At 45.8% G+C, this 26,320-nt stretch overlaps 1 protein-coding gene across 1 annotated transcript in view; it reads right to left on the bottom strand.

Moving 5' to 3' along the window:
• Nucleotides 1-26,320, bottom strand: part of EHD4 (EH domain containing 4) — an 81,818-nt gene that overhangs the window by 46,730 nt on the left and 8,768 nt on the right. Inside the window, exons 2-3 of the mRNA XM_003935683.3 lie at nt 13,380-13,556; nt 3,076-3,173 (exon numbers count right to left, since the gene is read on the bottom strand). Of these exons, the coding sequence (XP_003935732.1) occupies nt 3,076-3,173; nt 13,380-13,556 (275 nt within the window). The remainder of the gene's footprint in view (nt 1-3,075; nt 3,174-13,379; nt 13,557-26,320) is intronic.

Below are 26,320 nucleotides of genomic sequence, written 5' to 3'. Positions count from 1 at the left end.
AACAAATGCATATGGTGGAAGCCAAAATTGAGAGGCAAAAACAAAGATTTACCAGGACCACATATTTCTCCGGCATATTCAGTCAGAAATGGAGAAGTAGAAACACGGCAGCTGAGAAGAGCTGTGGAACAGGGGCCTGCTTTATTTTCCTATCAGAGCCACCTTTCTGGGGCTAAATTAATGGTCTTAAACTGACTCTTGAAAAAATTTTGATTGGCACTGAGGCATAAAGATACACATAAAGCCGGGCGCGGTGGCTCAAGCCTGTAATTCCAGCATTTTGGGAGGCCGAGGCGGGTGGATCATGAGGTCGAGAGATCGAGACCATCCTGGTCAACATGGTGAAACCCCGTCTCTACTAAAAATACAAAAAAAATTAGCTGGACATGGTGGCTCGTGCCTGTAATCCCAGCTATTCAGGAGGCTGAGGCAGGAGAATTGCCTGAACCCAGGAGGCGGAGGTTGCGGTGAGCCGAGATCGCGCCATTGCACTCCAGCCTGGGTAACAAGAGCGAAACTCCGCCTCAAAAAAAAAAAAAAAAAAAAAAGATACACATAAAAAGATGACCATATACAGTACTATTTGCAAGCATAAGAACTATTAATGGTTATGATGTCCACAAATCAGCAAAATGAACTTTATTATGTCCCTCTACCGGAACCCAAGCACCTATTAAAGGGAATGAAATAATCTGAATATACTGGCATAGAATGATGTTGAAGATGGACTGTTATGAGGAAAAATCAAGTTGCAGAAAATGAGCATGGTAATCCCATTGCTGTTAGAAATGTGTTTGCATATGCGCAGGAAAAAGTCTCCAAGAAGCGAGAGAAAACCATTAATAATTGTTATCTGTCACGATGATTTTTTCTTACATTTTTATTCATTGAATCCTTTGCAACAAACATCTATACTTTTATAATAAAGCCAGAGCCGGGTGTGGTGGCTCACACCTGTAATCTCAGCACTTTGGGAGGCTGAGGCGGGTGGATCACGAGATCGAGAGATCGAGACCATCCTGGTCAACATGGTAAAAACCCGTCTCTACTAAAAATACAAGAATTAGCTGAGCATGGTGGCGCACGCCTGTAGTCCCAGCTACTAGGGAGGCTGAGGCAGGAGAATTGCTTGAGCCCAGGAGGCGGAGGTTTCTGTGAGCCAAGATCGTGCCATTGCACTCCAGCCTGGGTAACAAGAGCGAAACTCCGTCTCAAAAAAAAAAAAAAAAGAAAAGAAAAGAAAGACAACAAGATACTCATGAGAGAATAGCACTAACCTGTTTTGTCCTATAATTGTAAGGTTCTTGGAGGCCCAAGAACGGTGGCCTTAATGGTGCTTCCTTAGCTGGGAAGTCCTTGACTGAAATTGTGAAGGCACAGCAGGTGAGCCCTGGAGGCCTCAGCTCTGCGCAGCCCTGAGCTCTCTGTGGGGCCACGGAGAAGCAGAGGTAGCATTCCCAAAATGCCATGAGAAAGGAGGGCTTATTGGCCTTAGAATCCCTTTCTTTACCCTTTCTTTCTCTGTCACGGGACCCTCGCTGGCCTGTGTAACCTCACTTCTGCTTTGTGAGCTGTGGGGTGTTCACTGCCTGGTCGTGACCTGTGGCCGTGACCCCACACAGGCTGCTGTTCAACCTTGGCATGCCCCGAATTCTCAACACGGTGCTACCAACTTGCTGTTCAAGGGGTTGTGAAGAGTTCTCAGCCAGAAGTGACAGCAGCAATGCATCTGCTCCAACTCCTCCCTCCTAGCAACCTGCCTTTGTCTCAAGGGCCTGGGAGAGGGAATTTCTTGACCTGTCTCTGGAACTGTGATGGCAGGAATCCCATCCTGACCCTTCCGGTCATGCATTTCCTCTCCATAAGTCAACTCTGTCCTCTAGTCTGCTCTGATGTCCCCTTCCTCCAGGAGGGAGCGAGACAGCAGGCCCATCTGTTTTTTCTTTTTTTGAGATGGAGTTTCGCTCTTGTTGCCCAGGCTGGAGTGCAGTGGCACAATCTTGGCTCACTGCAACCTCCGCCTCCCGGGTTCAAGAGATTATCCTGCCTCAGCCTCACGCGTAGCTGGGATTACAGGTGCCCGCCACCACGCTCAGCTAATTTTTGGTACTTTTGGTAGAGATGGGGTTTCACTGTATTGGCCAGGCTGGTCCTGAACTCCTGACCTCAGGTGATCTGCCCGCCTCAGCCTTCCAAAGTGTTGGGATTACAGGCGTGAGCCATTGCGCCCGGTCCTTTTTTTCTTTTTCCTTGAGATGGAGTCTTGTTCTGTCACCCAGGCTGGAGTGTAGTGGTGTGATCTCAGCTCACCACAGCCTTCACCTCCCAGGTTCATATGATTCGCATGCCTCAGCCTCCCAAGCAGCTAGGACTATAGTTAGGACTACAGGTGTGTACCACCATGCCTGACTAATTTTTGTATTTTTAGTAGAGATAGGGTTTCACCTTGTTGGCCAGGCTGGTCTCGAACTCCTGACCTCAGCTGCTCTACCTGCCTCGGCCTCCCAAAGAGCTGGGATTACAGGCATGAGTCACCGCACCCAGCAGGCCCATGGGTTTTGACTACAAAGCACAGGCTTAGAAGCAGCTGTTGCCTCAGCCTTGGCTCGTGAAGGCTGGAGAAACCCCATATCCTCTTCTGCACAAGCAATTTCTATTCTTCACAGAGCCCCTCCGAAGGCATCACAGTCTCTCTCCTCATCCCCGAGCTTCCCTTAGGTAATTCCTACTCCTCCTTCAGATCACAGCTCCAATGCTGCTTCCTCTGGGAGCCTCTCTCAACTCCCCAAGGCTAAGCCAGGTCCCCTGACATCCCAGTATCTCCCAGTGTTTATCCCAGTCCTCATCTTCCGTTTACTCATGTGTAGCTTGACAAATGTCTTTCTCACAGAATATAAGCTCCTGGAGGGGCAGAATCTGATGCCATGACCTCCTGGTTGACTCGTGGGGCCCCTTCAGCTGCCCAACAGCTTTCTTGGAGGACAGAGAGAAGAAGATAGGAACGGAAATCCTCTGCTCACAGCAGGGAGGGCCTCAGCCAGCATGTGGTGGGGAGGGGCGGGGACAGGCACTGACCTCGGCTGATGCGCTGCTTTTCCCCAGAAAGGATGCCAGGGCTGTCGATGATGCTGATGCTCTTCAGGACCTGATTGGGCAGCTGGGAGCACATGAATCTGGAAGAGACAGATCAAAGGAGGATTCAGACACTGGGCATCGCAGAGTGCTACCATGGGGGTCCTTGGCCTCTCTGGGCTTACTGACCTCTGTAAAGGGGGGCCCTGAAGGAGAGTGACAGAAACTGAAGATGCCCAATAAAGCCATCTGTGAAGCAGGTGCTTGGAGGAGATTGACAGGATCCACTCATGCCACAGAGAACAGATGCCGGTCCATGGGACACGTATGGGAGGTGCACCGGCACCTGCTGCCACCTGCCACCTGATGCCTTTCTGTTCATTTTGATTTTAGGCAACAGTTATTGAACATGTAGGTATCTTACAAACATCCTCTCATTTGATCCTCATATTGACTTCATGAGGTGAAGGAATTATCCTTAACCTAAGAGAGGTTAAATAATGCTTAGGGTCACTCAGAGTAGGGCCTCAAACCCAGGTCAGCCTGGCTCCAAAGCCATGGGCCTCACCTCTTCCCGTTCCATGCTGGTCTCTGCCCAAGCATCCTGGGCTTCTCCCCCTGGGAATCCCATGCCTTCTTCAGGGTGCACTGCCCCACTGGGCTGGAGAGCCCCAAGCTGCCTGCACCTTCCCTAGCTGGAGGGACTGGGGCCTGTTTCCCCATCTGATGCCCCCAGGACTTAGCATCCAGCTCAGTGTCCCCTATGGCTTTATGGCCAGGAAGGGGTAGGCACCGGTGGCACCCCACACCCTCCAGGTGCTTAGGAGTCCTAGGGGAGCTGGAGAGTGGGTGAGGGGACCAGGCTAGGGGAAGCCCTGGCTGTGAACATCTTTAGGCCCCTCTCATTCTTCACTTGCCTGACACCATCTCCTCCTCCTGATCCTGGTCCCTCCTCCCTGTAGTCACTGCCCTCGCACCCACCCCACGGAAGCAGGGTGGGGAGGAAAAGTCTAGTCTGTGGGTCAGCAGACCTGGGTTCAAGTTTCACCCAGCGTTTCCTGATAATCTGCTCTGGGACTCTGGATAAGGGCCTCCCTGTTCTGGGTCTCAGGTTCCTCACATGAAAACGGAAGCTTCCCGGCAGGGTCTGGTGATGCTCTTTTAGCTTTGAGGCTGAGTAACACCATGAGTGGCAATAGGAAGTGCTTTGTTGCTTCCACCCCGGGCACCAGGGCCTGGGCTAGACCTTTGTGAAACACTGTGTATGTTTAAGCAGCAAGTGTAGAATGCCTCTCCTTTTCACGTCCTATGGATGGCTGACATCTGCATCTGTGTGGGCAGAAGCTAAGAGCTCAATTCTTCCATGCGGTGGATGTGGTAGGGGTTACTCAGAAAGTAAAAATGCTGGGAATGCAGGACAGGGAGGCCTGGCCAGCCTCCACAGAGCACATGTGGACAGCGCAGCCCTGGGTACAAGCGGCTGCCACTGACATTTCAAAATAACTTTCTCTGAAGGGGCTCGGGACATGATTTTCACACAGTCTTTCCTACATTTTCAAATTGGCCCAGGATGATGTAGGAAAAGATATTAGGATCCTTTTGCAGGTGGAAAAGTTGAAACACAAAACAGTTGACATTCTGAGGCTGTGCTGCTAATGCATGGCTGGCTGGAGACTGGAACCTACTATTTCTGATGTCAGGGGGGTGGAACTCAACCCACAAAGTTAACCTCATCACATTAAAAGGAAAGGGTCAAGTTAGTGGAAGAGAAGCCCCCTATTTCTGCTTGTCTCCAGACACTTGTGCGCAGTCCCCTGCTGTACCCCAACCTTTCAATAACCCCACCACCCAACACAGGGAGAGAATAAAGCAGTGGGGCTCACCAACCATTCTTTGTAAGTTCACAGGAAAAAACCCACCAGACCATTATTCAATTCTCTAGAATTGGGGTAGGAACAGGGCTCTGGGTGCATCTGTGGTGAACCTCGTTTCTTGTCAGGAATGACTGTCTCTCAACGACATCCCATCCTTTCTTTCCATCAGATGGCCCGAGACATCTGGCACAGTTGAACACATCACACCTGCGTGAAACAATTTTCTGCAAACTGTTCCTGTGGAATGGCTGATCTTTTCCCCAAACCACAAGCTCACACTCAGTATCCATTTTTCCAAAACACCAAACCCCTAGATGCTGGGTGAGGCTAACAGAGGGGTTCACACTGGTCACTTCGTGTGTAAAGCGACAGCCTTTCCACAGTTCCCAGTCCTCCTGACATGACAGTGGCAGCCAGCACAGGAGCCACAAAGCAAGCCACCGTGAGATGTGCTGACATCACCACACAGCACACGAGGGTGCAAAGCAAGGAGGAGGGGGAGGGAGAGCTTTGGCTGGGGGCACCCCAAGAATGGGCAGCTGGGGTTTTATGTGCACCGCTGGACTCTTCTTCCTGAAAGACAGTGTCCAGGGTTGAGAGGCAGGCAAGAGAACAGGAAGGAGCATTGAGATGCTGTGTGCCACACTCATGCTGCAAGGTGGGAACTCCATACCAGCGTGTTCCTAAGAAGTTACGCTGGTATCAGAAAAAATCCTAATGCTGTTCTAGCAATCGTGCCTCACGCTTCTACTCTGAGAAAGGGAGGCGCACGGCAAACTTACTTGTTTACATAAAAGCAGTGCCATGGTAGTCGTAGCCCAGTAATGAAGAACTGGGGCTATGCAGTCAGCACTGCCAAGTTCATGTCCCGGCCCCATCACTTCGAAACCATCGGACTTGGCAAGTTACGTCATGTGACTCCTCTGTACCCAGTGTGCTCCTTTATAAGCAGAGGCTCACAGCCCTACCTGTAAGGTTATGGTAAGCCTGCAGTTAATGTGCCCAGAAAGTGCTCCGAACGCTGCCTGACACCCAGTAAGAGGGCCCTGGCCAGCCTGGCTTACTGAAATGTTTCCAAGCATAGATTTGCTGTCTCTAGATGGATTTTCTATTCCTTCCTGGAGAGATTAACAAAAGGAGGATCTGTGCCTTGCCTTCTACATTTCACGTAAAATATGCAGACACGTGCTGGTTCAACCCAGGAGCCTCACACGGCTTTCGTGAGTGGCCCTCATCTGAGGATGATCATGCTCTCCATGTCTAAGGAAGGGCCAGGGGTAGTGGAGAGGGGGGATAAAGTAATGATTCAGGCTATGAGGTCTCAGGCAAGCTGCTAGGTGTCCTGCCACACAGTAAAAGGAGACAGTAAAGCTACGTGTGATGACTCCCGCCTGTAATCCCAGCACTTTGGAGGCTGAAGGGGGAGGATCTCTTGAACCCAGAAGTTCAAGACCAGCTTGGGCAACATAGTGAGACTTTGTCTCTACAAAAAATAAAATTAGCCGGGCATAGTGGCATGTGCCTATAGTCCCAGCTACTCAGGAGGCTGAGGTGGGAGGATGGCTTGAGCCCAGGAGGTCGGAGCTGCAGTGAGCTGTGATGGTCCAGTTCATTACAGTCTGTGCAACACAGTGAGCTCCTGTCTCAGATAAATAAATACATACACACACACACACACACACACACACACACACACACACACACATATCTACAGGAGGAGGGGGCAAGGAGATTACTTAAAATTTTCCCCAAACACTAAAACTCCAATTAAAAGATCAGCATTTTTAAAAACTACACTTTTAGAAAAACCAGACAGCACCTTAATACTGATTTTGATTTCTCAATGAAACAGTAATATCTGTAGCAGTTATAATAATAACATAGCATGAACATTTCCTGATCTCTTTCTGGGTGTCAGGCACAGTTCAAAGCACTTCCCATGCACGTGAACTCCAGCCTTACTGCAGCCTTACAGGTAGGGCTGAAGCCTCTGCTTCTAGAGGAGGAGACTGGGCACAGAGGAGATACATGCCATAACTTGCTGAGAAGTGCTGGAGCTGGGCCATGAACTTGGCAGTGCTGACTACAGAGCCCAGATTCTTCACTCCCGGCTACTACTGCCACGGCACACACTGGAACCTCTGCTGCGTAGTGTATCATGCACAGGGCGACGTCCTAAAACAAAGAGGTGACGTGCCACAACCCTGGAACTCACCCCCAAAGGGGCTTCCTTATATGGCTTGCTCTCTACCTAGCGGTATGGAATGTGAGCGGGGAGAACAGAAGGCAGGATATTTGGGCTCCAGACGTCTCCCTTACTCATTTACTCTGAGACCTTGACCTTGCACAGGTCTCTAAACCTCTCTGAGCAATTCTACCAGCACTGTGGACCTCCAGGTTTGCCATTAGGTTCAAATAAACCTAAGGTTACAATGCAGAGATTATAGAATTGTTTCAAAGTACTTTGACCCCAGCCCACTTTATTGATAAGGGTAAACCATAGAGATGATACAACCTCCTAAATTTGTACAGTAAATAGGACACAACCCACAAAAAGACTTTGACAACTAAACTGTAATCATTCTTATTACATGGTTCCACCACAAACGGCTGATTTTATCTTCCAGAGCCTAGGAGGAATCAGGAACAAAATTTCACATCCAGATTATAGCAAAGTCCCTGGGTGCCCTATTCGATTGAAACTAATTACCACTTTTAAAGGTTAGAGATGGTTTAAGTCTGGCAATTTTATATGGTTCAACCTAAATATGTGCTTTTATAAATCCCTCCTGACTGCCACAGGGGAAAGCCCAGTGCAGTGGCTCAGCCAGGAAGGTCTGCCCGAGCCCAGGGAGAAAGGCATTTCTGGAACATCAGGACCAGAAATGTACAGGCAGCTGCCAGTCAAGAACAATGGTTTAATGACCAGGGAACCACCACAAATCTTTTTTTATGTTATTATTTTTTTAGAGATGAGGTCTCTTGCTGTGTTGCCCAGGTTGATCTCTCTCTGGGGCTCAGGCAGTCAGCCCACCTCGGCCTCGCAAAGTGCTGAGATTACAGGCGTGAGCCAGCCAGCAAATCTTGAGGCTAAAGACTAATGGGGAAAGCTTCAGCAAGTTTATTATAGAAAAGTGAACCATAGCACACCTGCACAAGACAACCCAGTTATTCCCTCAGATTAAAAAAAAAATTATTTTGTTGGTGAATCAAGAGTGATTCTTGGCAAGAACCTGTTTTCCTTAAATTCTGTAGCTAAATGGGCTGGGGGAAGCAGCATGTGCCTGGACTGATGCTGTGAACTTCATTAAGTCAGTTTTAAAAAATTCCCAGTGGCACTTAAGTGATTATGAAATGTTCAAAACTTGGCTGGGTGCTGTGTCTCATGCCTGTAATCCCAGCATTCTGGGAAGACAAGGCGGGTAGAAAGCTTGGACCCAGGAGTTCAAGACCAGCCTGGCCAATACGGCAAAACCCTGTCTCTACAAAAAATACAAAAATTAGGTGGGCGTGGTGGCACACGCCTGTAGTCCCAGTAATCGGGAGGCTGAGGTGGGAGGATTGCTAGAGCATAAGTCGAGGCTGCAGTGAGCTGTGATCGTGTCACTGCACTCCAGCCTGGGAAACAGAGTGAAACCCTGTATGAAAAAATTAAAAAATTGGCCAGGCACAGTGGCTCACACTGTAATCCCAGCACTTTGGGAGGCTGAGGCAGGTGGATCACCTGAGATCAGGAGTTCAAGACCAGCCTGGTCAACATGGTGAAACCCCATCTTTACTAAAACAATCATCTGGGTATGGTGATAAGTGCCTGTAATCCCAGCTACTCAGGAGGCTGAGTTAGGAGAATGACTTCAACCTGGGAGGTGGAGGTTGCAGTGAGCTGAGATTGAGCCACTGTACTCCAGCCTGGGTGACAAGAGTGAAACTTAGCCTCAAAAAAAAAAAAAAAAAAAAAATTTAAAACTCAAAAACTAAACCGAATGAAGCCTCACTTCATTACAAACACAGAAGTAACAAATGGAGTACAAGCCCAATAATACACCTGTGTATTTTATGATGGGTGAATCACCACTCGCACATAAGACAGTGATTATTTACCATCACCGTCCTCAGGCTTGGCTAAAATGACCAAACCCTGGAAGAGCTGTTCACATCCCTTCAGCTCAAAAGGAAGTTTCAAAATTTTAATTCCCAGAGCCAGTGATTCAAGTTATTTTTCAAAAAGAAACAGAGGCAATGAAGAAGTATATGAGATTAAGAATTTCTTCTGTGGAAGAGAACAATTTAAAATAATACTAGATCCTAGACTAAAAATGTCTGTAGCTATCTGAATTTGAATATATATATATATATATATATATATATATATAACCATTTTTCAGCAAAGCAGATTGAGGAATAATATAATATCTTATTCAAAAGCAGACTGCAAGTGGAATGTTGGACCCCAATGCCTGGCACTTCTTATCCAAGTACCCTGGCGTCTCAGAGGACCCAATGCTCTGGGTGCCCTTGGCTGTCTCCTCCTCTGTGGGGGGTAACTGCTTCCTGAGAGCAAACTCTGGAACGTCAACAAGTACGTCCCCAGAGCCGCTCCCAGATGGACCTCTGAGGAATTCCTCCTGACTACAGCAGTTTGCTAGAGTTTCAGAATGTCCCACTAACACCGTTTCCAAAGAACTCTTCATGTTCCACACTAAACTCCTTTTATTGTTCAAGTATGGAATTTCTCTAATATAAACCTTTGTAGGATTTTATCTTTATTTCTCAGAAATGCACCATAGACCCCCTTGTCGCTCCTTAGAAACTAGCCTTGGAGGCTGAGACTCAGGCTCTACAGGTCTGCTCAATGGCGGGGGCACTGTCCCCCTCCAGGTATCACGTGGTATTTAATTCTTTTAAAGATGCCCCTGGGGGCTGATGCCCAAGCCGGCACTCCTTAAAGAGAAGGCCAGGTAATGATGACCTGTCCCAGAGAGATTCTGGTGCGGCTGCCTGGGGGAGAAAGTTCTCCAGGAAAACAAGCAATTTTCTTGACTAGGTGTTACATTTTGACCTAGTTCCCAGAGGAGTATGCTATGTGAAAGGAGGTTTGCCTCTAGAGCCAACCCTGTGCTGTTCCCAGAGGGAAGCTATGATTATGTACACACATTGGAACGCCCTAACTAATTGACTCTTTCTTAAATAACTGCTGTGTGATGCAGTGGCGCTGTCCTGTGGATACTACTTAATCAGGCTGTGTACTCTTAAATAGCTATGAGTTTATATGAGGCATGTCCTTTACACATGAGCCTGAAACACACGTGGCTAGAAGACAGAAACTCCTCTTGGTCGGTGCTGAGCAGAGGTATGGGGTGGGGGACAGAGGACAAGGGGAAGCCTGGATTCCAGTCCCCTCTCTACCTCTTCCTGATGGCCTCTCCCTGAGTAAGTCACGTCTTTGCTTTCTGCTTTTTCATCTGTAGACTGGCCACAGTATTGTCTGTGTTATCAATCCCGAAAGAATAATGTACATGAAATTATGTAAATGATGACTTGGGACACAGTCGCTGTTATCTTCATCATCATTACTGGAGGGCTATATTAGGGACAGCTTTACAAATTAAATAGGGGGCACTGGGCAGTGAGTCCCAGTCTGAATATCATACTATTCGTCAGCTGGCCTGAGTTCCAAGCCCAGCACTGACCTTATTGGTGGAGTGATCCCCCGCCACCCAGAAATTAAAGTAATATCTTTGTGCCTTGATTCTTCCCCCTACATTGAAGATAACAGTAGCACCATGTCACGGGGGTTCTGTGAGGATTTAAAGCTAATATACAAGTCTAAAACAGAAGCCGACACACAAATGCCATCTAATTATTATTATTATTATTTTTTGAGATGGAGTTTTGCTCTTGTTGCCCAAGTTGGAGTGCAGTGGCGCGATCTTGGCTCCCTGCAACCTCTACCTCCCAGGTTCAAGTGATTCTCCTGCCTCAGCCGCCTCAGTAGCTGGGATTACACACTCCCTATCATGTCCAGATAATTTTGTATTTTTAGTACAGACGGGGTTTCTTCATGTTGGTCAGGCTGGTCTCGAACTCCCGACCTCAGGTGATCTGCTTGGTTTGGCCTCCCAAAGTGCTGGGATTACAGGAGTGAGCCACCGCACCCAGCCAATGCCATAAAATTATTTGCTATTATTTTTCTGTAGATTATTCTGAATTCAATTGAAACTTGCTTTTATAAGGCATGGATTATTTTCACCAAGTTTTAAATTCTGAGACATGAGCTTTGTCATTCAAAATCGTTCCTAAAAACTTCTTTTCTGTACTCATCTGTCATGTGCTTGGGATTTGAAAAAAAAAAAAACCAACTTTTTTTTGTTAGGAAAGCAAATCATTTGCCAAAATAAAACAAGCCAATAACCATTCTTCCTGGTTTCTCGCCTGTGAATAAAGACTTCACAAAGTGGGAATCTGAAAAAAGTGGCAGCTTATTTCATTAAACCTTTTTTGGGCAAAAAGAGCCTCAAATAAAGGGCAGTGGCAATGAAACCAGAGGTCCCCAGTGAAACCTTCCACAGAGACAGATTCTGTGCCTTGCACTTTCTGGGGCCTCCCATTCTGGTCCACTTCTCCTCCACCCTGGGCTACTCTGTGCTGAGAGATCCGGAGAGATGACTCTCTGGGGTTCTCCCGCTCAGGGCTCAACTTCACCCACAGGCACTCTGGTATCAAACCAAGGCAGCTCTAGAGTTGAAGAGTAAACTCCTCCTAGAAAAGACAGCCCTGCAGGTTGGAAAAATCACCTGGACAGTGTTCCTATCACCATCAATAATATCATGGAACTTCTCTGGGACTCCATCTAGCACATCATTCACTCCACAGTCCATGTGAATGGTGCCCCTGGAGTTGTGCCACGAGGTGCTTCAGGCTTTGGGAGGACAGCAGTCAGCTGGGAGGATCCGTTCCTATTTTTAAAAACTTCTAGAAAGGAGATGTTGTCTGTCAGCGCTAATCCCACTTCCTCTCCCTGGAGAGGCTCAGAGGACCCTAGCTCTGCGCCTCCTACAACTCACTCCCTCAAATCAGCTACATGAAAGCTAGACCCAGAAAAGAGGGAAACGGAGAGGTGGGAGGGGGATGACAGAAAAGAAAGGGAAAAGCATTACACGAAGGCTAGGGGTAGCAAATAGGAGGGAGGAAGGAAAGCAGATCCAGGGCTGCAGCCAAGGGCACCAGCCCGCCTGTCTTCCCGACCCCCAGCAGCCCTCAGTTTCACTGGGAACTCTAATTAAAGGTTATGGGAGGAGTACAAATAAAACACATCTCCAAGTAAGGTAGAACCTCAGTGATCACACAACCTTACATCTATAAAAGAATGACCACATAGGCTGGGCGTGGTGGCTCACGCCTGTAATCCCAGCACTTTGGGAGGCTGAGGCGGGTAGATCACCTAAGGTCAGGAGTTTGAGACCAGCCTGGCCAACAAGGAGAAACCCCATCTCTACTAAAAATGCAAATATTAGCTGGCACGTGCCTGTAATACCAGCTACTTGAGAGGCTGAGGCAGGAGAATTGCTTGAACCCGGGAGGTAGAGGTTGCAGTGAGCAGAGATCACACCACTGCACTCCAGCCTGGGAGACAGAGTGAGACTCTATCTCCCACTCAAAAAACCAACCAACCAACCAAACAAACAAACAAAAAAACAAAACCACATAACATAATCAGCTTTTTGTGTTTTTCAGTCTGTTTCCTCAGCCCTGCTCTAATGATTAAGGAAACAACTCACAGCTGGGAGTGAGAAGAAAAAGGGACAGGCAGGGAGGTGAGGGGACCTGTCCCAGAGTCAGCAGATGAAACCCGAGTGTCAGGTGAAGCCTAAGGTCCTCTGGGCGAAGCTCTCTGACTGCAGAGGCCCAGTGCACCATGCCTGAGAGGAGGCTGTCTGGCCAGCGCTTAACACAGCTGCTAACAGGGAGCTCACTGCCTCACGAGGTAACCTAATCCATTTCTGTGCAGCTCAAATTATTAGAAATTTGTTCCTTATATTGTATAGCCTTTTTATTTTTTTAACTTTTTAAATATTTTGCAGAGACAGGGTCTCACTTTGTTGCCCAAGCTGGTCTCAAACTCCTGGCTTCAAACAATCCTCTTGTCCTGGCCTCCCAAAGTGCTGGATTGCTGGCCTGAGCCATGCGCCTGGCCCTGTGCGGCCTTATTGTCCAATCCTGGGCCTTAGCTCTGTCCTCCCAAGTTACCCAGAATAGGCATAAATGATCATTTCCTATGACAGTCTTTCAAATATCTTTATACGATGAACATATTTTCTATGACTTCTAGAGCAGACACTCTATTCTGTGCTTGAACCTTCATATGTAACTGCCAGTAATTCAAAGAAAACGTTTAAACAGCCTGACCAAAGATGGCAGCTTGCTGGTCCTTACCGATTCAGGAAAGCATTTCCAAAGCGACTGAGTTTTCTAAATGGCTTTTTGGGGTCCACGACTAAAGCATTCCCTGGGGTGCTGCCCTCATTCTCTCCATACATCACGGCGATGAAGGAGTCAGTGGTGGGCTCCGGGCCAATCCTCATGCCTGGGAAATCCTGCTCCAGTAGGTATCTGGGAGAGGGAAGAAGAAGAGAAAGCTTAGCATCTTGGCAGAGGCCAGAAAGCTGCCTGGGATTACCAATGTTTTACACAATCATTTAAAAACGTAGAAACATAAGCCCCAAGAAAAGTACAGCAATCCTCGTTTGCATTTCTGTTGATGCAACAGACGCTACCCCAAGAGTAGCGTATGGCGCAAGCCCTGTGCCTCCTGGAAGCTCTGCTCAGGCTCAGCCCCGTTAGGGGAGCCTCCCTGACCTGCATGTGGGGATGCCTCTTCTGTGGTCCCTGGGCACCCCGTGGCTGCTGCCAGCATGGTGCTCGCCAAGTGTGCTGCAATTGCTTGTTTATGGGCCCTGCAAGGTGTCTGAGGTGATGAGGGTAGAGCCATGTCCCAACCATGCCTGGAAGGTGACCTTTGCCTTAAAAGCCTTGAAGGGGCTTAAGGCAAAAACCCGCACGGCTTTCTGTAGCTCTCCACTCCCGCAACTAACAATCTGTTTGGTCCCACACTATTGTTTCTAAAAAGTGCTGACCCATCCAATGTAAGCCCACAATCTGTGACTATTTCCAGGGATAGACAGAAAGCACCAAAAGCTTCTTCTCTGTGCTAGCTATTAGAAAAAAATGAATTTTTAAAAAAAGTGCCAAATGCTATCAAATGCCAAACACATTTTTTCCATCTTGATAAGAATGATAAATTAAGCCACCACTTAGATCTATGTTTTCCATGTAAACAAAACTGATTTTTTTTTTTTTTTTTTTAAGACAGGGTCTTGCTCTGTTGCCCAGGCTGGCATGCAGTGGTACAATCTGGGCTCAAACAATCATCCTATCTCAGCCTCCCAAATAGCTGGGACTACAGGCACACACCACCACGCCTGGCTAATTTTTTGTAGAAATAGGGTTTCACATGTTGCCCAGGCTGGTCTTGAATGCCTGGCCCCAAGCCATCCACTCACTTTGGCCTCCCAAAGAGCTGGGATTACAGGCATGAACCACCACACCTGGCCTAAAACTGAAATTGTTTAGCAATCTTAATGGGCTATATTCTAAACCTTTAATTGATGTCATTGCTAGTTTTAACTTCATCCAAAGTTTCTACGTTTCTGTGAAGTTGCGGCATCCCAGAATAGATACACCATTAAAAGATGTCTTCTAAATTTAGAGTAACTCTATCTGATGATATCTTTTATCTCTAAATTTAGAGAAAAAAATATCTGCTAATAGCATGCAGCATTTGCTGAGTGTTTGCTATATTCCTGGTATGGCACCGAGCCTTCTATATTGTTTCACTTCATGCTCTGAGGTGGATGATGACATTATCTTCATTTTATTTACAGATGGGAAAACTGAGGCATCAGAGAGGCCAAGCGGCTTGCCCCAGGTCACACAGTGGACGTTCGAGTGGAAATGGAACGCAAACAGTCGGATTCCAGAACTTGCACCATCTTTAGAAATGGCCTTGAGCTAGTGGTTTACTTGGGGTGAAGAGCAAAGCAAAGTTCAGGGGATCATTCCAAGGTGTGGCAGCGGGCATGAGGCACGAGGACCCCGCTTGCTCTCACCTGAGGGGAAGAGCTCTCCACATTAGCTCCCTGAAGTCCTCTGGCCACCCTGATGATAAGGGCCAGCTCTCCCCACTCTCCCTGGAGGAAAGTTGGGCTCAGGAGGTGCTACTGTTTCAAAATGTGTTCAGATTTAATTTTTTAAATCTTCAAAAGTTTCTCAATCAAAACCTTTGTGTCAGCTGGGCACGGTGGCTCAAGCAGGTAATCCTAGCACTTTGGGAGGCCAAGGCTGAAGTTAGGAGTTCGAGATCAACCTGGCCAACATGGTGAAATCCTGTCTCTACTAGAAATACAAAAAATTAGCTGGCTGTGGTGGCGCACGCCTGTAATCCAAGCTACTCTGGAGGCTGAGGCAGGAGAATTGCTTGAACCCAGCAAGCAGAGGTTGTGGTGAGTGGAAATCACCCTACTGCACTCCAACCTGGGCTCCGTCTCAAAAACAAACAAACAAACAAAAACAAACCTTTTTGTCCCTAATAGACTAGAAATGTTCATGTTGATCAGTTCTTATACATTCCACATGAATCTGAGAAATACTGGTAAAAGCTACTGGGAGGGCATGGCCTCCTCTGTGACACTCCAGCCTCTGTGGAGTGTATCTAGAGCATGTGGACTCCATATACCCACATGAATGTGGAATTCAGGTTTTACATCTCCGCTGGGATCTCAAGTGTGTAGTCATTCAGCACCGAGGCTGGAATTCAAAGCCAGATCACACACTTGCCTCCCCTCACCGTCCAGTCTGATTTTTACGCCCTGTGGCCTGGAGGAGGCTACGCCTGGAGGCTGCAGGAGACACTGAAGGAGGGAAGGGAGCCTGCTAGGGAGAGGGGCTCGGGAGAACAGCAGCCAGTGTCACCAGCTCCCTGCACACGTGGTTCTCCATTCACAAAAATGTGAGGTGCAGGAGTGGGTTTGAAGCTTGACAGGCACTTTTCTACAGAATCAGCGCTAACAGCAGTGGTGGGCTGGCCGAGACGGCCTACAAAAGGGTCACGTTCACTGATAAAAGCAACATATCAGATGAGAACTGCAGCATGTCCTCTTGGGGGAAGAGTTCCGTGTGGAGCTCCACCTTGTGTGGCTCGTGGCAACATGCCCCTTCTTGGTACCTTCACCAAGCCTGGCCAGGAGGAGGCCCTCCAGACTCCAGACAGGGAGGTGAGCACACGGACAATCGCTCCCACGGCACAGCTGCTGAAGTCAGCCATCACGGTCGAGGAGTGCCTCAATTACTTTCTGATGTTTCGTTTCTATACAAGTACAGGAAATCCCACTACTTTTGAAATAACAGAGGTTTCAAGGAAAAATAGAAATGAAAAAATTGTTTAAAGAAGAGCAGATGTTTCCTACTTCCAAGTTTATATTGTAAAAGAAGCTAGTTTCCTAAGTAGCAACCCTACCAGACAGAACTTTAACAAATTATTTTTTGCATTATCAATTTGTTTAGTAATACTTTGGTAATACAAAGTTAACACTCAGTGTTCAACTTCACTATCAAAGACATACCAGTAATGACACTGCATATTAACAAATTTTTAAAAACTCAGAATCATCAATGCTGGCAAGGGTCCTGTGAAATAAACACCCTTATGTATGTTGGTGGGAGAATAAGCTGCTCTAACTTCACTAAAAAGCAATTTGACGGGCCAGGTACAGTGGCTCACGCCTGTAATCCCAGGACTTTGGAAGGTGAGGCAGGTGGATCACGAGGTCAGGAGTTCAAGACCAGCCTGGCCAAGATGGTGAAACCCCATCTCTACTAAAAATACAAAAATTAGCAGGGGGTGGTGGCAGGTACCTGTAATCCCAGCTACTTGGGAGGCTGAAGCAGAGAACTGCTTAAACCTGGGAGGCAGAGGTTGCAGTGAACCGAGATCCTGCCACTGCACTACAGCCTGGGTGACAAAGCAAGACTCCACCTCAAAAAAAAAAAAAAAAAAAAAAAAAAGCAATTTGGCACCATGTGTTAGAAGCCTTTAAAATGAGGGTCTTGCTGGGAGTGGTGGCTCATGCCTATAATCCCAGCTTGAGAGGTCGCAGTGTGAGGAGTTTGAGACTAGCCTGGGCAACATGAAGAAACCCCATCTCTACAAAAAAAATACAAAAATTAGCCAGGTGTGGTGGTGTACACCTATAGTCCCAACTACTTAAGATGCTGAGGTGGGAGGATCGCTCAAGCTCAGGGAGGTTGAGGCTGCAATGAGCTGTGATCATGTCACTGCACTACTGCCTGGGTGACAGAGTGAAACCCTGTCTCTAAATAAATAAATAAATAAATAACAATCTAAAATTGGGGTCTTGCAGAGCTTGACCTCTAACAGGTCATGCTGGTGTTATTTGAAGCCATTTCCTCTCCTCTCTTGGGTGGTTATTTCCTGCAGGACATGGTCTATATACTCAGTACTAGAACTTGGCAGTCTGGCAGGAATGACTTGATTCAGCCTCTTATTTTTACAAGTGACAAGACTGAAGGTTAACGCAGGAACGTGGCTTGTTGCTGGTTGAACTCACGAGTAATCACACAGGGTGGCCACACAGGACCCAGAACCTGCAGCCCCTTTCTCCTGGCCCCAGGCTTCTGCTCTTACACCAGGCACAGCACCATCACTGTGGGGTCCCACATTGCCCCCAGCTCCCTGGTGCTCTAAGCAGGGCCTGGCAGACCCCTGAGTTGGCATAAGACACTCTAAGCTATTGTCCTGAAGACATTTTTCATCGGGGGATTGCTGAAACTCAGACGCATTTATGTTGCACTGCTGGGTAGGCAGGTACGTGTCAGTGCAGTGAGGGAACTTGGAACAACCAAGACACCAAGTGCCTGACATGGAAAGAGGGAGAATGAAGTGATGGATCCACTCACAAGAGAGCTGGAAGGGAAGAATCGGAGCTGATGCTGAGGTGCAATGCGCACAAATGGGTCAATCACATAGCCGCACGGGACAGGCTGATCAACTGTGTTAGAATTTCTCGGGGGAGTGCCTCAGAGGCCTTCCCAGAGCAATGAGGTTCAGGGACTCCAGTGTTATCTGCAGCAACAACAATTCAAGGAACAAGAGGACACAGGAAGACCACTGTGATTCAGAGCTGATTAGCCGCTCCACAGGCATCCTGTGCTTTGGAGACTTGATTTTTGTCCTTGGCTCCACTTTGCTCCCCTTTTCCTGTGTTCTGGGAGGGGCCTGCCAATTCCAGCAATGATGGCTCCAAGGTTCTCGAGCCAAGTCATCCACATAAAAAGGTACAGACATTTGGATTCCAAGCTGCTGGGCGGAAGGGATGGTGGGGTGGACAGGAGACCTGACATCCCCTTGTCCCGGTCCGATGAGGTCCCCAGTTCACTCATCCGAGTGGCTTTAGGGCACGCTGGCTGCCAGCGCTTCAGCCTAAGCTCACAGAGCTACTTTGACGCAAGAGTATATATGGGTGGTGTCTTTGTTTTTTCTATTGCTTAGACTAGATTTTATTTCTTTAACTTCATAGAAGTGAGTATCAGCCAGGTGCAGTGGCTCACGCCTGTAATCCCAGCACTTTGGAAGGCTGAGGCAAGTGGATCATTTGAGATCGGGAGTTTGAGACCAGCTGGACCAACATGGAAAAACCCTGTCCCTACTAAAAATACAAAATTAGCCAGGCATGGTGGTACATGCCTAATCCCAGCTACTTGGGAGGCTGAGGCAGGAGAATTGCCTGAATCTGGGAGGCAGAGGTTGCGGTGAGCTGAGATGCGCCACTGCACTCCAGCCTGGGCAACAAGAGCAAAACTCCAATTCAAAAAATAAAAAATAAAAAAAGAAGTGAATGTCATTCATGACAAGGGGAAGAAAAAACTCTCGAGATACTGAAAACAGAGATACTCTCAACATGTCCAAGCACCATCTTCTCAAAGATGAGCCTAAGAATGAATAAAAACCAAACAAATCTAAATGGCACAATATTCGAACTTTGATTCCCCTGGATATTCATCCTGCATTCTCTGGATTTTGACTGTCACACAGGTGCCTGGAGTAGTGGGCAAAGCCTTATACTTTAAAGAAATAGAACTAACATTTGAAGACTTGTTACGTGCTAAAGTCTTCATGTAAATATTCTCATTTCATCCTAATTACTTTATGGGCAGGTACTATTTCTATACCTATTTTACAGATGAGGAAATTAAGGCTCAAATAGGTTAAGTGGTTTATTAAGATGAAGGATTTCTTGCTCGTCCTATGAGGACACCACCCACCCTAAATCAAAGCCTGAGAGTCAGGTTCCACTGGGAGTGTTTACAGGAACATGTCCTGTGAATCATAACAAATACACAAACGTAGGATTTAAAAAATAATATAGCACATACATTTTGAGTGCTGTATGAGCATTATTTTTAAATTCTCAAGCCAAATCTAAAGAAATGGTTCGTATGATGATAAACAGGATCTTAAAATATGTTTGTGCATACCTTGGCGTCTGTTTATGGAGCCTGGGGGTTCAATTCATTGCTATTGCCTGAAACATTTTTAAAATAAGTGTTGGAAAATTTCATGTAATATATTTTTCTTGATAATACTTACTTGATCCACTATTTCACTAGGAGAGGGATGAAAAGGAAGGGTGGGTACTTCTACTCTGATTTGATTTGAGCCTGGAAAGTTTTTTTTTTTTTTTTTTTTTGAGACGGAGTTTCGCTCTTGTTACCCAGGCTGGAGTGCAATGGCGTCATCTCGGCTCACCGCAACCTCCGCCTCCTGGGTTCAGGCAATTCTCCTGCCTCAGCCTCCTGAGTAGCTGGGATTACAGGCACGCACAACCATGCCTAGCTAATTTTTTGTATTTTTAGTAGAGACGGAGTTTCACCATGTTGACCAGGATGGTCTCGATCTCTTGACCATGTGATCCACCTGCCTCGGCCTCCCAAAGTGCTGGGATCACAGGCGTGAGCCCCGGCGCCCAGCCCTGGAAAGATATTTTAAGAGCAGTTTCTGGCCAGGTGCGGTGGCTCACACCTGTAATCCTGACACTTTAAGAGGCTGAGGCAGGCAGATCACCTGAGGTCTGGAGTTCAAGACCAGCCTGGACAACACGTGAAAATCTGTCTCTACTAAAAACACAAAAATTAGCCGGGTGTGGTGGTGCGGGGCCGCCTGTAATCCCAGCTACTCAGGAGGCTGAGGCAGGAGAATTGCTTGAACCTGGGAGGCGGAGGTTGCAGTGAGCCAAAATTGAGCCACTGCACTCCAGCCTGGGTGATAGAATGAGACTCCATCTCAAAAAAAAAAAAAAAAAAAAAAAGAGCAGTTTCTATTGTTTAATCTATGCTCATGTTTCATACCAGGAAAAATAAGTGGGAGAATCAAGCATTTATTACTTCCAAAGTCTCATAAGATAGGCCAAGTTAAATAAATATATTCTAGCAAAACAGTACGACCTGCACTACCACTACTTCTAGATACTAACAAATGACAGATTACTCTGAAACGGTACTGTACAGTTTGTAATGCATTCAGCTTATTTCATCCTCACTGCCTATGGAGCAGGTATTTTTATCCCTAGTTTACAGAGGAGAAAACTGCTTATAGCCAAGTTAAGTAGCTTACAGGAGACCACATTAACACAGGGTAATGACTGCTTTTAACATTTGGATGTATTTCCATCCAGGCATTATTCAGTAAATGTAATTTTCCTTTATAAAACTGAGATTAAAGTTAAATAATTTTGCATCTTGATTTTTCACCATTAGTTTTTCCTCGTGCCATTAAAAATTCTTTGAAAACATGAAATTTTTAATGGCTGCATACTATTCTAAGTTGAATATGTATCAGTTTATTTTGCTATGTCCTAACTGTTAGGCATTTAAGTAGCTTTCCATTTTTTGCTGTTATAAATAATGCTGAGGTAAACATCCCTCAACAAACATCTCATCTACTTAAAGTAAGTCTCCTCTGAATTACTGAAAAACTAAGTTAGGCTGATCTTCACTTAAATTTTAAGTGTGAAAACCAAGTTTTATTTTCACTTTTCCTTTAGTTAAATCATTGACATGTTATCACTAGGATTGTTTGTTCAGATGTCACCTTTGAAACTGCTGTGCCTACTAAGGGAATGGACATTAGGCCACTGAAGCAAGAAGCTGGAATTTGTTGCGTAAAACCATTCGCATGTCAGGCTATTTCTCCAGCCATGGATGGGATTTACACTATTCTGGGCTGAGATGTGCTTGAAAGCACACTGCTGTTTACCTACTGCCATTACCTGTAAGCTGCTTCACCCCACCTTCCGTGCTGTTTTGGGAGGAGGGTGAAAGAAAGGGAGGGGAAATTTGCTGGAATCAAATCAGTCTCTTATAGTCCTATTTGTTTTTCCAGTCCTTCATTGGCTCATGCAATGAATACTTACTGAGTGTTTCTGATGTTGTGACTTGTAATTTAGGAATCTGACAACAGACTTCAGCTTGTAAACTCTTTGATCTGGGAGCACTGTAAATTATCATGAGGAGCTTATAGAACACAGCATTTCCCAAAGTTACTTGACTATGGAACCCTTTTATTTTCTTTGAACACTTACGAATAATCTCCCACAACTGCATTCCACGGCACATAGGTTAATGGAAAAGGCTAAAAAGCATCTAACAAACTCAATATCCATTCTATTTTTCCCCAAATAGAATCACTTAAATGAAATCCTTCTAAAACTAGTAACAGAAAATTTCTTAATGCAATTAATTTATAGATAAGAAGCCACCAGCTGACAGGATCTCTTAAGGTGAAATAACGAAGGCCGTATCATTAAGATTAGAAGCTTGATATGAATGCCTACTTTCTGGTAATATGAAATATGGAACAGAAGGGGAGACAAAGTAATCACGAATATAACTGATACAGCTATCTATCTAGAAAACCTAAGAGAATCTACTGAAAAGCTGTCAAAATAACTTCTTGAGTCAAATGACCAGATACAAAACAAAAATGCACAGCTCAGTAGCTTCCTTATGTATCAGCAATGCCCCACCAACAAATATAAAAGAAATAAAAAGTCCATTCACAAGAGCAACAGAGTATAAAATACCTAATACATTAATAATAAGACCTCTATAGGACCTGAATGGGTAAATGAATCACTTTTACAAAGCACGTAAAAAAACGTCTGAGTCAAAGCGATGCTGAGCTGCTGCTTGGGAAGAGCAAATACAAAAATGTAACTTAGAGACAGAATGCAGTTCCAGTACAAACGGATCCCAGTGGGAATTTTTTTGTTTTGAAGAACCTAACTAAGAAAGTTCTTCTCAAAGAATGATAGAAAATGAGGACTGACAGCATGTGGAAAATAAAGAGTAAGGAGCGCAGAAGGGTCTTGAGCTAAACTTATGAAAAAATATTTCAAAGGGACAATATTTAAGATGTTATGGTACTGGCATAACAATTTACAAACAGAATGATGAGACAAAGGTCCTAACAGACCCAATATAGTATTTAATAACTTAGAATATGAGGATGCCTCATGTGATAGCAGGAAAAGGTAGAATTATTAATAATAGTGTTAGAAAATGACAAAAGACCAAAAAAAAAAAAACCCACAACAAATATAATTGAGACAGACTTTACTTTCAGGTGGGTTAAAAAGTTACATATTTAAAAAGTAAGCCTATTTTTAAAACAGGAAGAGCATGGTGGCTCACGTCTGTAATCCCAGCACTTTGGGAGGCCAAGGCGGGCGGATCACTTGAGGTCAAGAGTTTGAGACCAGTCTGGTTAACATGGTGAAACCCTGCCTCTACTAAAAAAATACAAAAATTAGCCAGGCATGGTGGCTCATGCCTGTAATCCCAGCTACTTGGGAGGCTGAGGCATGAGAATCGCTTGAAATGGAAGGTGGAGGTTGCAGTGAGCCGAGAAAGTACTCCTGTACTCCAGCCTGGGTGAGAGTGAGACTCTGTCTCAAAAAAAAAAAAAAAAAAAGAATATGAGTGAACATTTCCTGAGTCTTAAGATAAACAAGGATTTTTTTCTAACCAAAAAAAAAAAAAAGACATTATGAAAGAGGACTAATTGTTAGATTTGATCACAAATATTACATATACCTACGTGAAAAAATTAATACAAAAATTACAAGGCAAATTTAAAACTAGAAAAACAGCCGGGTGCGGTGGCTCATGCCTGTAATCCCAGCACTTTGGGAGGCTGAGGCGGGTGGATCACGAGATCAAGAGATCAAGACCATTCTGGCCAACATGGTGAAACCCTATCTCTACTAAAAACACATAAATTAGCTGGGTGTGGTGGCACACGCCTATAGTCCGAGCTACTCAGGAGGCTGAGGCAGGAGAATTGCTTGAACCTGGGAGGCAGAGGTTGCAATGAGCCGAGATCGAGCCACTGCACTCCAGCCTGGCACCTGGTGACACAGTGAGACTCTGTCTCAAAAAAAAAAAAAAAAAAAAAAAAAAAACTAGAAAAACAAAAAAACTTTTACAACTGTGACAAAAAATTGATATCTGTTATTGAGAAAAACATTTAAATTTATTTATAAGAACAAGACCAATACTTCAAATGAAAATTGGACAAAGTTCACAGACAATTCACAAAGTAATATGAATGACAACTATATTATATTTTATAAGTTCAATGTCATTGGTAAGAAATAAGCAAATTAAAATAATTCTTTTTTTAAATTTTTACTAGAATAACCAGCTTAAATTCTTTTCTGTTGAGTGTCCCATGGCTCACGCCTATAATCCCAGCACTTTGGGAAGCCAAGGCGTGAGGATCACTTGAACCCAGGAGTTTGGGACCAGCCTAGACAGTGCAGCGAGACCCCATCTCTACAAAAAATAAAAGAATTAGCCAGGCGCGGTGGCTCAAGCCTGTAATCCCAGCACTTTGGGAGGCTGAGGCAGGTGGATCACGAGGTCGAGAGATCGAGACCATCCTGGTCAACATGGTGAAACCCCGTCTCTACTAAAAATACAAAAAACTAGCTGGGCGTGGTGACGCGTGCCTGTAATCCCAGCTACTTAGGAGGCCGAGGCAGGAGAATTGCCTGAGCCCAGGAGGCGGACGTTGCGGTGAGCCGAGATCGCGCCATTGCACTCCAGCCTGGGTAACAAGAGCGAAACTCCGTCTCAAAAAAAAAAATAAAAGAATTGGTGGGTATGGTGGTGCAATGTATCTGTAGTCCCAGCTACTCCAGAGGCTGATGCGGGAGGATTGCTTGAGCCCAGAAGTTTGAGGCTACACTGAGCTATGATGGTATCACTGCACTCCAGCCTTGTCAACAGAATAAGACCCTGTGTTAAAAAGGTTTTTTTTCCTATCAAATTAATTTTAATTAGTTTTGCTGGCAGTTTGGTGAAATGGTGATCCCTATATTTCTGGTGTCTAATTTGGAATAACTTTCCTAAAATTTTCCTAGATACATAGATTTAGGAATATATACAAGCCTGAAAAAAATATATATATGTGTGTGTGTGTGTGTGTGTGTGTGTGTGTGTGTGTGTATGTGTGTGTATATATCTATATATCTATATATCTATATAGATATATATACTTTTTTTTTTTTTGAGACAAAGTCTTACTCTGTTACCCAGACTGAAGTTCGACCACCTGGGCTCAAGTGATCCTCCCACCTCAGCTTTTCAGGTAACTAGGACTACAGACAGGCACCACCATGTCTGGTTAATTTTTGCATTTTTTTGTAGAGATGGGGTTTCACCACGTTGCCCAGGCTGATCTCAAACTCCTGGAGTCAAGCAATTTGTCCACCTTGGCCTCCTAAAGTGGTGGGATTACAGGTATAAGCTGATGCGCTCAGCCTCTTATATATGTATTTATTGAGGCACTAATTTATGCTTAGGCTATTCTAAGAAAAAAAAAAAAGAAATACAAAGATTTATGGCCAAAAGTGTTCATTGTGTTCATTGCAACACTATGTATAACAGCCTAAAAACAGAAACAGCCTAAATGTTCCAACCTGTACTATAGATGATGACACAGTCACTTAAGTTATTTTTGAAGACTATTTAATGACATAAGAAAATGCTCATCATATCATATTAAGTAAAAAAGAATCCCATTTATTACATTTATTAGATAATCCTCAGTTTTGTGAGCATGATTTCTATGTCTTGATCAAAGTCACTGATAAAAATGTGAACAGATGGAAAGTTCAGCAAAGTTAGCCTCCCTTTTCTGGGTTGAGGCTATCCCTCTGAGGCTATCCCTCCATCTAGTTCCCAAATGTTTCCTAGGGAAGGGTGCATAAGAATTACTCTGCGAGACAGTTTAGAAAAACAAAAACAGCTTTTAGAGCCTGACCTACAGAGATTTTGACTTAAGAGGTCTGAGATAGGGCCCTGGAATCAGTGTCAAATGGCCTCCCAGTGATTCTGCACAGCCACGAGCAGAAAGAACTACAACCTTCTGGTTCAAGGTTTTGAAAAGTATACTGAACGCCTTTTAGAAGTCAGCTTCTGAACGTGAGTTAGGGAAGATAATATCAGGACGGGAAAAGCCTTCCCCCTTTAAACTTTCTCCAAATACTCCATTGCTGCTTGTCAGGTGGACGATGTGATGAGTGGCCCAGATGCTGGCCTGCGGCTCCACATTGCCCAGACTGCAGCTGCCAGCACCACCACCCTGCCTGCCCGCAGCTCCCCGCCCTGCTCTTCAGGACTTCTGCTCCAAGTCTTGTTTCCTCTGTGTCTTCTGAAATGCCAGCTGCTCCCTCTCTATGGCTTCCCTTCCGTCCACTTTTCATCCTGCTGAGGTTGTGCTTGTCTTTACCCAAATGCTCCTGATACCTGCTCCCAAGCCTCCTTCCCCCAGGCCCAGCTGCTGGAAATGTGACGCCTCACATCCCACTCATTCCTCAACCCACTGCCATCTGGCTTCCGTCACCACCACTCAAAGGCATGCCTCTTGCCAAGGTCACCTGGCTCCTGAAGGCTAATCCACTGGTTCTGTTTCCGTCCTTTTCCTGGAAGCATCTGATACTACTGATCACCACCTCTCTTCCTGGCTTTTGTGAGGGTCATTGTTGCTTTACTCACCTCACATCCCCTTTTCTCGGTAGCAGCATCCTCAGGAGCTGCCTTCCCCCGCTCTCAGGTCATGTGGTTGGGGCTGACCTCCCCACTCCCCACCTCTCATTCCCCTACCCCTAGGGACTGGTTCAGGGATGGGCATATGGCCAAGCTCAAACCAATGAGACTCAAACCTAAGACTTTTACTG

Source organism: Saimiri boliviensis, chromosome 2, assembly GCF_048565385.1.
Source record: "Saimiri boliviensis isolate mSaiBol1 chromosome 2, mSaiBol1.pri, whole genome shotgun sequence".
Classification (NCBI taxonomy): Eukaryota; Metazoa; Chordata; class Mammalia; order Primates; family Cebidae; genus Saimiri; species Saimiri boliviensis.
The sequence above is the reverse complement of the archived record's forward strand: the minus strand, read 5'-3'. Positions and strand labels throughout refer to the sequence as shown.